Source organism: Giraffa tippelskirchi, chromosome 3, assembly GCF_054371585.1.
Source record: "Giraffa tippelskirchi isolate mGirTip1 chromosome 3, T2T-mGirTip1v1.2.pri, whole genome shotgun sequence".
NCBI classification, from domain to species: domain Eukaryota; kingdom Metazoa; phylum Chordata; class Mammalia; order Artiodactyla; family Giraffidae; genus Giraffa; species Giraffa tippelskirchi.
The window spans coordinates 71,707,210-71,720,635 of NC_137277.1; the positions used below are offsets into that span (position 1 = coordinate 71,707,210).

At 36.5% G+C, this 13,426-nt stretch overlaps 1 protein-coding gene across 1 annotated transcript in view; it reads left to right on the forward strand.

Annotated features, from left to right (window-relative positions):
* The window catches only part of TFPI (tissue factor pathway inhibitor), a 75,411-nt gene that overhangs the window by 33,575 nt on the left and 28,410 nt on the right, over window positions 1-13,426 (forward strand). Inside the window, exons 2-3 of the mRNA XM_081579433.1 lie at window positions 1,495-1,617; window positions 8,026-8,223. Of these exons, the coding sequence (XP_081435559.1) occupies window positions 1,497-1,617; window positions 8,026-8,223 (319 nt within the window). The 5' untranslated portion in view covers window positions 1,495-1,496. The remainder of the gene's footprint in view (window positions 1-1,494; window positions 1,618-8,025; window positions 8,224-13,426) is intronic.

The following is a 13,426-nucleotide window of genomic DNA, read 5'->3' on the forward strand; positions in this document are numbered from 1 at the left end:
GCTTTGTGAATCTCGTCCATGAAGAAAAGCAATCATACTGTTTTGACCAGGCCCTCCTATGCAAATGCCTTCATGTTCACGTTTCCTGTATAATAGCAGTTCCAAGTCCAAAAATTCAAGCAACCATAGATCAGGTAGTACTATAGCATTTACTATTGAAAAAAATCCAGCTGTAAGTGAACCCACATAGTTCAAATCCATATTGGTCAAAGGACAATGTTGTGTATATGTATATTTGTGCATACATTTAAGTACACATATATATATATTTGTGGATTCAAGTACTTTATGATATGATTTAGAAGGTATATAGCACTGCTACCAAATATAATTTTAAAATGTGTTAATATTTGTAGTGTCGTGAGAAAATAGGTTATCCATTTCACTAGTGATTTTAATGAAGTGTAATGCAAATTGTCATTTATCACTTTATTTATTATTTAAGACTACACTTTAATGATGTATACTGTAGCTGTGATCCACTATAGACATAAACGAAATACTCTCTAAATTGTTTTTGATGGAATATCGGTTCCTGCATTTATGAACATGTACTGATAACATTGCTCTTTCCTTCCTGATTCCGATGGCATCAGCGACTGAGAATGCGCATGCATTCTCTTCTTTTTCTCTGCCCATGCTGCGTGAACATTACACATTTCCTTCCACTTTTGAACACAAAGGAATAATAGCCTTTAAATGTGCTTTTCCATTATTTTTTGCTATGGATCTTTAAATAATTTTGAAACAGGAAGTCTCACTCTTTTCCTGAAATCTGTTTCCTATAGACTGTAAATGTGTTGATTTATGACTTAAAGTCGCTTTTCTGTGAAACTCTTTTGCATGAGATAACTCCCTAAGTTGATGGAGAAAAACTGGGGCAAACAACTGGCTATAATGTTAAGATATTTCTTTTTTCAACAGTTCTGTTTGCAATCTCATAGACAACCTGGTTAGGAAATTGTATAAAAACAGGAATATATTTTAAAGGAAACAAAGATGAACATTTGGAAATGTGTTTCTTTTTTGAACATGATAGTAAAGGGAAAGAGGAATCAGAAATTGAAAGTTGTATTCAAGAAATGATAGAAAAATTCAAATAAAATTAGTTCAGAAAAGAATAGTTTTGAAAAAGATGTGGCAAATAGAATTGCATATGAAAATGAATATTAATACGTACTTAGTCATGTTGATTAGTATTACCCATGTCTCAATTGTTGCTATTTAAGTGTGCATTTTCAAGACTGAAATATGACCTGTGTATTTGAATATTATTAGCTATAAGCACTGAAAGTATGTGTGTCTACAATACTGAATGCTAATACACATGTTTTAAATATGACTTATGGAATTTATAAAGAGATGTATGAGAATACACATTAAATGTCATAGACTGTCATAAATGTCAAAGGTATGGTTAAGATTTCTACTAAATTGTATATAAATCCACATCAACACTCTATTTATTAGGTATATCTCTGTTTTATATTTCAGAGATGATTAACATAATGAAGAAAGAACAGATTTTGGGGGTTACTGTATGTCTGCTGCTTAGCTGTGCCTCTGCCCCTCTCAATGCTGTTCCTGAGGAAACTGAAGAATATACAAACATTACAGGTAAAATGTTAGAAGTATTCATCCTTTTAATCCAAAAATTAATATATTTTTCTTCATCTTGAAGAAAAAGAAGTTTTATTGAAATGATATTTTTCCAAAACCTTAGTACAAAAAAAGTCACTTTAGGGAAAACGATCTCTCATTTCTCAGATTGTATATTAAAACCTGAAGTATCTCTGGAAAATTGCAAGTAAAAAAAATGATATAGATACAGCTCTCTATGAACCTTGATGTCACCTTTTGACTGGGGAAAGTGTGAGAAGGAAAAGGAAACAGCAGACAATGAAAGTTTCAGTTTTTCTCTCCTTCTCGCCTTTATATTCCTCAAACAAGAACTTCTCAGATGAGTCCAGTGTGAAAATACAGTCAAGCTGGATACCAGGAGATGAGGATAATAGAAGATAGTTCTACTCCCATAAAGTTCTGTGCTTAAAAATAACATACAGTTGACTCTTGAGCAATGCAGGAGCTGGTGCACCATCAGTGAAGTAAAACATCCACGTATAACTTACATTCAGCCCTCTGTATCCACAATTCCTCTATGGCTGGTGTTCTGCATGCAGATTCAGCCAACCACAGATCATGCACTACTGCAGTATTGACTGCTGAAAAAAAAAAATCTGTATAAGTGGACCCACGCCGATCAAACCCGTGTTGTTCAAGGGTCAACTGTTTTAACAATAAAGCAATAGAACAAGGAGGAGACTATGTAGTGATCATTATTATACATTTATTTCTTTCTTAAAAGTAATATTTTGTGGCAAATTAGTAAATTATTGATAGAAACTTCAACTCATTGTTAATAGTGAGAGACTGAACAAAATGAAAGCTTCTATTTGTATATGTGTTTATGATGTACAAACGATTTCCACAAATACCTTTTTATTTCATATCTCTATCAGCTCTTTAGTGTGATTTTGTTCAGTGTACTTCCCATTGGTACAGATTGAATAAATACACCTTATGTGCCTGAAACTCTGGTAGATGCTAAGGAAGATCCGATGACTGAGACTAGGTTCTCCAAAATGTCATGGTTTCACAAGGGAGACAGGTTATTTCAGTACAGTGTAGTAAGTGAAATGATAGAGGCATAGGGTGCTGCTATTGATACAAAGAAGAGGGGGGCTCATCTATACTTGGCTGTCTAAGAGCTTGGTCCTGGGAAGTCCAGATGTACATGCTACACCATTTCAGCCTGCACCCACGAATCAGACACTGGGAGCGGATTTGAAGGTCTGCCCCAGCTGACTGGTAGATGACAGGCAAACCCAGCTGGGATCAAAAGGGTCAGTCTCATCCTATCCATGAGTGAAAAGTAAAGGCTTATTGTTATATGCCACCAGAAAAAATATATTGTTGGGAAAATTCCCTAAAGATGGAATGTTATTTGATAAAGTTAAAAACCATTATGTGTCTTATCAAAGTAGGAATGTCGTCACTATGAGATGAGATCTAATCCTTCATTCTGCTCATTTCTCAAAAAAGGGATGGCTAAAATTTTAATATTCTGGAGGTAGGTAGAGAAAGAATATGGAGATTAAAGTAAATCCCAATAGGAGAAAAGCAAACAATCCCATTTTAGGAAGTGGGAGGAGAAAGAGTCCACGTATTCCCAGTATTCACCTAGTCCAAGAAGTTCTCTCAATTAGGCTGAGAAAGTGCATGCCAGTTAATCAGGAGGTTCCCAAAGTTTTTGCTACTGCCACAGTCCGCCAAGAAAACAGAATTAAGCCATCAATGATTAAACCCAAGTTTAAAATCTCTGGGTAAATACAGACCAAATCCAGCTGGATAAGGAAAAATCTTGACTGTAAACCCAGATGTGAAGACCACTCAGCTGACTGTCTGCACAGACTTATGCAGTTTTGTTTTTGTTTTTGTTTTCAATTAATCTTGTGTTAGCATGATCCTTTGTCTGTCTCAGGGCTTCCCTGGTAGCTCAGCTGGTAAAAGAATCCACCTGCAATGCAGGTGACCCTGGTTCGATTCCTGGACCAAGAAGTTCCCCTGGAGAATGGACAGGCTACCCACTCCAGTATTCGTAGGCTTCCCTGGTGGCTCAGCTGGTAAAGAATCCACCTGCAATGCGGGAGACCTGGGTTCAATCCCTGGGGTTTGGAAGATCCCCTGGAGGAGGACATGACAACCCACTCCATTAGTCTTTCCTAGAGAATCCCCATGGAGAGAGGAGCCTGCTGGGCTAGAGTCCATGGGGTCCCAAAGAGTCAGACTCAACTGAGTCATTAAGCACAGTGTCTGTCTCAATTCAATTTTGGAGATATCATCTATTACATTATGCCATGGTCACGCCATCATTTTATAGAAGTTCAGGGAAATAATGTACTAGTATTTTATTGAAAAACATTATGAGATTTTATGGCTTCTGTCATAAGTCAATAGTAGACATTTTAAAATTAAGTCAGCCAGCAGGGAGGATGAAATAGAGAAACTTCTTGATAAAACAAAAATGACAAAAAAATTGTGGTGAAAACTTTCTTAAAAAAAATTCCTTTGGACTAGGAGAGACAAAATTATCAGGCAACATTTAGAGAAAAATAAATATATTTCATAACATTTAGAATCAGATGGACCCAAGTATGCATTTGTAGTTTGTCACATGGAAGCTTTGCAAAATTAGATGAGTTTATATAAACTCTCTGACTCCTAGTATCCTAATCTATAAATAAGTGATGTAAATAACTACATTCAGATGGTTGTTATATAAAGTGCATAAAAGTATCGGCACATTTCCTAGCACAGAGAAGGCAGAGTACATGTCTGTGTTCTACCTTTCCAGAGAAACCAATCTTTTAGCGTGAGAGTCAAGTAGCATGTAGACTCCCAGGTAGTAAGTTACCTTTAAGCTCTAGGCTTCCAAGCAAATTCCAGGAGGAGGAGGATTCCAACAACCAAGGACTTGACACATCCCCAAATATTGTCTTGAGCTTTCCCTTCAATATCCCAGGAAAGGTGGAAGGAAGGGTGAAATTGTAATCCTTAGACTGTGAAAAATAAAATACAAGAAATTAATTATGAAAATGATTAAATATGAACCATAATTCTGTTTATTTCAATACTTCAGATTAAATCCCTGTTACATTGCCCTGTGTTTTCCAGGTGTATGGCCTTAGGTAGATCCTTGTCACAGTCAGTGCTTTCTTCAAGTCTCAGGAAGGAGAGTTACCCCTGACCCCCTCAGAGAAGCTTAAGTTATTAAACATGGTCACAGCATCTTGAAGTTCTTTACTATTTATATAAGTAAGTCTGAGTGTCTGCATGCGCAGGAAGTAGGGGCATAGGGTGGAGGTTACAGCCACTTAATTTTCTGTCACATCTGCCATGACAGCACGGTGCGGGACATCCACGATCAGCACACAGTTGTTAACTTTTGAAAAGGTTTATCTAAAGTAAAAAGTGAAAAAGACAGACTTTCAACCCATTTTAGTAGTGGCGTGGCTTTGTGTTTAAAGGAGCCACGTGATCACTCCCCCAATCAGGAATGATGTTGCTCAAGTGGGAGGTTGCAAGCTCACTGCAAAAAGAATAAAGAATATTCTAATGCAGGATTTGTGTAAGAAAGACCATAAAATGTGAAGGGTAAAAATGAATAATTAGATAACGACTAGTAAAATATGTTAATCAAATGAATTCTTAGTGCTTTCTTTTGGAAATTTCTATAAAATCATTACCTGCTTTCATCATTGAAACTTTTTACCATGTTATGTGGCATCCTGGAAGGGACGGGAGTTTGGGAGAGAATGGATACATGTATATGTATAGGTTGAGTCCCTTTGCTGTCCACCCAAAACTATCAGAACATTGTAATTGGCCATATCCCAATACAAAATAAAAATTTTTTAGAAAAAGGAACAACAAGAAAAAAAAAGACACTATTCTAATTTTTATAAAGTAGAATTTAGAAAAATTTTTTGAGTAGAAATTGTAAAATTCAACCTACGTTCTTGATCTAAATGTCAGTTAAGGAATCTCAGTCACACAGACCTGTGACTGTATCACTCAGTTATTGACAAGGTGTGAGATATCTGATATAAAGTTATCTGGGGGTCAGACTTAGCAGCAGCAGCAGCAGCAGATCTAAAGCCATCACTTAGAGTGTGAACTGAGAAATTAATTTTTGCAGTATTATTTTATAATTTGTAAAGTGGAGATAAAAATGCCTAATTCAGATGGTTGTTGTGATTATTAAATAACAGTTGCAAAATGTCTGGCGCACAGTAATTTCAGTAAACCGTTTGCTGTCTTTCCTGCCCAGACAACTGCTACAACTGCCGTGCGATTATCTTTTGTGTTTGTGGTGCACTACCGCCCCCTGGTGGCACTATTACTAAATAGCAGGTTGAAAATAGGCTGGTACTTCCATCTTTAGAACATAAAATGTAAAATAAACATTTGGCATGATGATAAAGAATATCAAATATATGAAAAGTCAAAAACATTGGCAATTATCAATAATAAAAATCTGATAAAATTATTATAAGAAGTAGTTTGCCTACATATACAGTATATGGCAACTCAGGTAATGCTTTCCACATTCTACAGGTGTCCTCTTTAAAGGTGCTTGTCTGAAGCCCTGCTGCAATGATTTGGTGTCTGTAAAGTTCCACAATAACTGTACCTTGGGAATCAGGATCATCATATTATATGAGAAGTGCTGTGCTGTGTTGTGCTGTGCTTAGTCACTCAGTTGTGTCCGACTCTTTGTTACCCCATGAGTATAGCCTGTCAGGCTCCTCCCTCCATGGGGATTCTCCAAGCAAGAATACTGGAGTGGGTTGCCATGCCCTCCTCCAGGGGATCTTCCCAACCCAGGGATCGAACCCAAGTCTCCCGCATTGCGGGTGGATTCTTTACCATCTGAGCCACCAGGGAAGCCCAAGAATACTGGAATGGGTAGCCTATCACTTCTCTAGGGGATCTTCCTGACCCAGGAATCAAACCAGGACCTCTTGCATTGCAGACGGATTCTTTATCAACTGAGCTACCAAGGAAGGCCTAGGAATTTCTGAAATAATGGAATATACCTATACAATTCAAAATGTCAGAATATTTGTATTCTAGCTCATTTCTTAAAATTATTGACATGACTTCTGAGATCTGATTATAAGATCAGATATTTATAAAACTGATAAGTCAAAATTTGGTCAGACCTATCTAGAGTAGATAAACATAAAACGATAATTCCAGTGACACATGATGAGCCATCTCTCAGATGTACCACCTAGTGTCTTTGATGCAAAGCCTTCTAACTTCTCACAACTTTCTAACAACTTGGAATGTTAAGTATAGAATTATCAGTCTTTAAGTAATTATAGGAATATAAATAGCATTCACAATTATGCAAAAATGTATTACTCAGAAAATGCTTTCACTTATTTTTGAATTTGAATTGACAATTGTAACTCAGTTTTAAAGGGAAACTATATATTTTTTCATAAGTCATTTTTTGTTTATATACAGTTATATATAATACTCTAAAATGCTGTTATATATTAATTTCTATAGAAAGAAGTTCTTGTGTGTATAGTGTGAAAGTGAAAGTCACTTAGTCGTGTCCAGCTCTTTGGGACCCCATGGACTCTACAGTCCATGGAATTCTCTAGGCCAGAATACTGGAGTGGGTAACCTTTCCCTTCTCCAGGGGATCTTTCCAACCAGGGATCAAACCCAGGTCTCCCGCATTGTAGGCAGATTCTTTACCAGCTGAGCCACAAGGGAAGCCAAAGAATACTGAAGTGGGTAGTCTATCCCTTCTCCAGCGGATCTTCCCGACCCAGGAATCGAACCAGGGTCTCCCACATTGCAGGTGGATTCTTTACCAATTGAGCTACCAGGGAAGCCCTTGTGTGTTTACTTTAAGAAAATAAATTATTTGGAATTTATAATAAATTACATAAATTTTCAAAATTAGGGAATAGTTTAATGTAATATGATATATACACACATATATGAACATAGATACCCTATTAATTTTTTTCATAAGGCTTGGAGTCATGTACCAGCCCTAATATTGTTGCTTTTAAAGACCTATTTTATATGTAAAAAATGATGCAACTATTGATTAGGGAGACACCTCTATGACTCAATTACATGTTGGTCAACTGGTACAAGTTTAAGCAATAATAAGAATCTATTAAAAATTTCAACATTTTCCCCTAATGGTTAATAATCAACAAAGTTTAATAAAGTTGGTAAGAGCTGTCTCATTTGGTGAGTTTGTATATTTATCCACCTTTTTGATAACTTTCATAGTTTCTTATATCAGCTTGTTTTATTATTGCTGTACTTTTCCTTAAAATTAAAATGTATTAAAAAGGAAATGAAAAGGAAGTAACATTATTACAGTATTGATGAAGGATTATATGTTATTCTTTTATTTTTACCTTGTAGATGCTGAGTTGCCACCATTGAAAGTTGTACATTCATTTTGTGCAATGAGAGCAGATGATGGCCCATGCAAAGCAATGATAAAGAGATTTTTTTTCAATATTCACACTCAACAATGTGAAGAATTTATATATGGAGGATGTGAAGGAAATCAGAATCGATTTGAAACTCTGGAAGAGTGCAAACAAAAATGTACAAGAGGTAGGTTTTTGGAGACACTATCATCCAGAAACCTTTCAGGTTATTAGATCTAATCATAGATTTGATAATTTTAGAAGAAAAGTTAAACTATTTTAACATTACAAGGAATCTTTTTTTTTTTTACTTTCTCAGTTTTAACAATTACTGTTTTTCATTTTTTGTATCAGTTATTATAAAACACATTAATTTTATTGTCTGATACACTTCTCCATAATGAAGAGGGAAAAAAACTTGTGCGCAGAACAGATTTTATATCTGCAACAAATTAAGTGTAATTCCACCTCTTTAGGGAGCTATGAGTTCACAAGAAATAAATCATTATTCACAGTGATTTAGACTTTCCTTTTTCAATATGATATAGTTTTTTCTGGGTCAAGATAATGGATTATATATATATATATGAGTTAAATCCTACTCTTTGGAACCTTGGAATAATGTAGAAAATGTTATCTCCAGTGGCTTATGAAGACGTTACTGAACCTGACTTTTCTTTTCATATTTTACTAAATTATAAGTTTTAAAATCACATCACATTCTGTTATTAAACTTAATTTAATGCTTTTATTATTTTAATTATATTAAAACTTTTTAAATTCTACAAGTTGCAATGTTTTATTTGGTTTTCTCTCTTTAGACTGAAATAAATTCTGAACAATTACTTGTCCAATTTTATCTTAATTTTATTCTTCTGAATTGAGAGCTACTTGAGAGAAAATCCTGAGTTGGCCTTATTGCCACAGTTTCTAGCCCCAGATTTCTGCCTTGCATGTTCTTAGAGTTGAACTACACTGTAAGTCTATAGATGGTATCTTTAGTTAACACTGGAGTCTTGTTTTTTGCAAAGCAGGTGGCTTGGCATTTTCACACTGATAATGCTTTCTCAAATTGCTTTTACAAAACAGCCTTGGCATCGTGATGCTCTTGGCTTGTGGGAAAAATCTCAGTGTGGTGAAAAGAGAGAGCTTTTCTCCCCTGTGATTGTTGTATGCTCCTGAGCTGACAGAAAAGAAATGATGTGAATGTATTTCTTTATCTCAGAGCACTTATTTCCCTCTTCTTCTCCATAGATGTGCTGGGAAATATAACTAACACAGATTAGGCAGTTCAGTGTTTCTCTGTAGTACATTTGGTTTTGTGATTGCCTGGTCATTTTCCATCCATCACAGATTTCTATACCTTATCCTCTTCCATACCATGCCAAGTATCCTTTTGTACTGAGTATCACTCAAGTTCAGTACCTTGGCTAGAGGTCAGGTTGCCTCATTCTTTGTAATCCTCACTTTCTCATGTAGCAGCCCACTTATTTTCATCAACTGGCCTTTTTCCTGAAATACAATTCTATTTAGCTTTTATAACTTAAAAATCTCTTATTTCATCATTGTGACAAGTTACCCTTTTTTTCAGAAATTAATCAAATATAATCATTTTGTCTTCAGTGAGTGTCCTGCTGTAATATTTTCTCAAATACCATTACTACCTAACATAACTATATGTCTTTTGCCCCCCATCTCCTCATTATCTCTTCAAAAGTCATTGACATTATTGCTTGAATATCTGAGTATTTTATATAGTAAACTACAGTTAAGAGTATTGTTGACATATAGAAAAAGAATTGCTAAACTTCAAAGAAATTACCGAAGGAGAAAATTTCATCTTCAGCTATGATAGAGTAACTGGAGATGAATTTTTCTCCTAATGTAAATAACTAAAAACTGGAAAAAAATGTATGAAGCAATTTTTTTACAGACAGTGATCAAAATGCAGTACATGATTGTGATCTCTGAGAGAAGGGAGATAATGAGGTGAGGCTGCCAGTCTCCCTGGTGTTCTGCATGAAGGTACATCTGGACCACAGTTAGAAGAGGGAAGTACAAGCGTAGCACACCAGTCTCCCTGGTGAAGGATGTGGCGATTGGAGACTGGTAAACTAATGTGGCTAGGTTCTGAGGGACAGTGTGTGAAACAGAATGGACATACAAAGTGAAAAAGCTAAAAATTCTGGATAAGGGTCCCATTGAGTTTGTTGGTGAATAATAAAGCTGCATGTACTTGATGAAATTCCATGAACTGAGAAACTAGTTAAAGGGATTTGTAAGTGGAACAACTCCCAGAGTGCTCACAATTAAGAGAAATTTTGCATTTAATTTAGTACTAGAATGAAATTAGACCTAGAGTAAAAGCTACTTTATACTTGAGATAGCAAAGCTTAAACCAAGCCTTAAAAATTCATAATTAAATACTTGCCAAAAAAGCCCTTCTTTAATTGTTGTGTTCTGTCGCTCGTTTGTGTCCTACCCTTTGTGACGCTATGGACAGCAGCACACCAGGCTTCCCTGTCTTTCACTGGCTCCCGGAACTTGCTCAAACTCATGTCCATCAAGTCAATGACGCCATCCAACCATCTCATCCTCTGTTGTCCCCTTTTCCTGCGTTCAATTTTTCCCAGCATCAGCTTGTTTTTCAGTGAGTCAGCTCTTCACATTGGGTGGCCAAAGTATTGGAGTTTCAGCTTCAGCATCAGTCCTTCCAGTGAATATTCAGGGCTGATTTCCTTTAGGATTGACTGATTTGATCTCCTTGCAGTCCAAGAGACTCTCAAGAGTCTTCTGCAGCATCACAAATCAAAAGTATCAATTCTTCAGCACTCAGCCATTTTTATGATCAAATTCTCACATCCGTACATGACTAATGGAAAAACTATATGGTTTTTTGACAATATGGACCTTCGTTGGCAAAGTGACGTCTCTGCTTTTTAATATTCTGTCTAGGTTTGTCATAGCTTTTCTTCCAAGCAGCAAGCGTCTTTTAATTTCATGGCAACAGTCATCTTCTGCAGTGATTTTGGAGCCCAAGAAAACAAAATCTGCCACTGTTTCCATTGTTTCCCCATCTATTGGCTATGATCTTAGTTTTTGGAATGATGATTCTTAAGCCAGGTTATTTCACTCTCCTCTTTCACCTTCATCAAGAGGCTCTTTAGTTCCCCTTCACTTTCTACCATAAGAGTGGCGTCATCTGCATATCTGAGGTTATTGATATTTCTTCTGGCAATCCTGATCCCAGCTTGTGCTTCATCCAGCTGAGCATTCCACATAATGCACTCTGCATCTAAGTTAGATAAGCAGGGTGACAATATACAGCTTTGACATACTCCTTTCCCAATTTGCAACCAGCCCATTATTCGTGTCTGCTTCTAACTGTTGCTTCTTAACCTGCATACAGTTTTCTCAGGAGACAGGTAAGGTGGTCTGGTATTCTCACCTCTTTAAGAATTTTCCACAGTTAGTCGTGATCCACACAAAGGGTTTAGCATGGTCAGTGAAGCAGAAGTAGGTGTTTTTCTGGAATTTCCTTGCTTTTTTCTGAGATCCAACTAATGTTGGCAATTTGACCTCTGGTTCCTTTGCCTTTTCTAAATTCAGCTTGTACATCTGGAAGTTCTTGGTTCAAGTAGTATTGAAGCCTGGCTTGAAGGTTTTTTAGCATAACCTTGCTAGCATGTGATGTGAGTGCAGCTGGGCAGTATTTTGAACATTGTTTGGCATTGCTCTTCTTTGGTATTGAAGTGGAAACTGACCTTGTCCAGTCCTGTGGCCACTGCTGAGTTTTCCAAATTTGCTGAGATATCAAGTGCATCACTTTAACAGCATCATTTTTTGGGATTTGAAATAGCTCAGCTCAGATTCCATCACCTCTACTAACATTGTTTGCAGTAATGCTTCCTAAGGCCCACTTAACTTCACATTCCAGGATGTCTGGCTCTAGATGAATGACCACATCCTTGTGGCTATCCAGGTCATTAAGACCTTTTTTGTATAGTTTCTGTGTATTCTTTCCACCTCTTCTTAATTTCTTCTGCTCTAGTATGTCCATACCATTTCTGTCCTTTATTGTGCCCATCTTTGCATGAAATATTCCCTTGGTGTCTCTAATTTTCTTAAAGAGATCTCTTGTCTTTCCCATTCTGTTGTTTCCCTCTATTTCTTTGCATTGTTCACTTAAGAAGGCTTTCTCATCTCTCCTTGCTATACTCTGGAACTCTGCATTCAGATGGGTATATCTTTCCTTTTCTTCTTTGCCTTTCCCTTCTCTCCTTTTCTCAACTATTTTTTAGGCCTCCTCAGAAAACCATTTTGCCTTCTTGCATTTCTGTTTTCTTGGGGATGGTTTTGATCACCACCTCCTGTACAATGTCATGAACCTCCATCCATAGTTCTTCAGGCACTCTGTCTGTCAGATCTAATCCCTTGAATCTATTCATCACTTCCACTGTATAATCATAAGGGATTTGATTTAGGTCATACCTGAATGGCCTAGTGGTTTTCTCTACTTCCTTCAATTTGAACCTGAATTTTGCAATAAGGAGCTGATGATCTGAGCCACAGTCAGCTCCAGGTCTTGTGTTTACTGATTATATAGAGCTTCTCCATCTTCGGCTGCAAAGAATATAACCAATCTACTTTCAGTATTGACCATTTGCTGTGTCTATGTGATGTGCAGAGTAGCCTCTTGTGTTGTTGGAGGAACGTGTTTGCTGTGAATGACTGTAAAATGTTCTTTCATGGAAGACAATAAAATCCAGCAGCCAACAGCATAATATTCAAAAATATCTATATTCCCCCCTTCCCAGAACACTAAGCATTCAAAGATGAAGCAAATTTGATCCATAATTAGGAAAAAAGTACTCAATCTTAACAGACAAGGAAATGACAAAGATGACAACATTACTCAACAAGAAATTTAAAATAGCTATTATAAATATGGTAAAGGATTTAAAGAAAACAGGAACATAATAAGTAGAAAAGTAGAATATATAAAAGTGAAGTAAATGCACTTTTTTGGTTTTGGAATGAAAACTGATCATTTCCAGTACTGTGGCCACTGCTGAGTTTTCCACGCTGCTGACATAGTGAGTGCATCACTTTAACAGCATTATCTTTTAGGATTTGAAATAGCTCAGCTCGAATTCCATCACCTCTACTAACATTGTTTGTATTAATGCTTCCTAAGGCCCACTTGACTTCACACTCCAGGATGTCTGAAAAGTACAATATATAAATAAGAAATCCAAGTCATAGTTCTCAGTTCAGTTCAGTCACTAAGTCGTGTCTGACTCTTTGCGACCCCATGGACTGCAGCACACCAGGCCTCCCTGTCCATCACCAACTTCCAGAGTTTACTCAAACTCATGTCCATTGAGTTG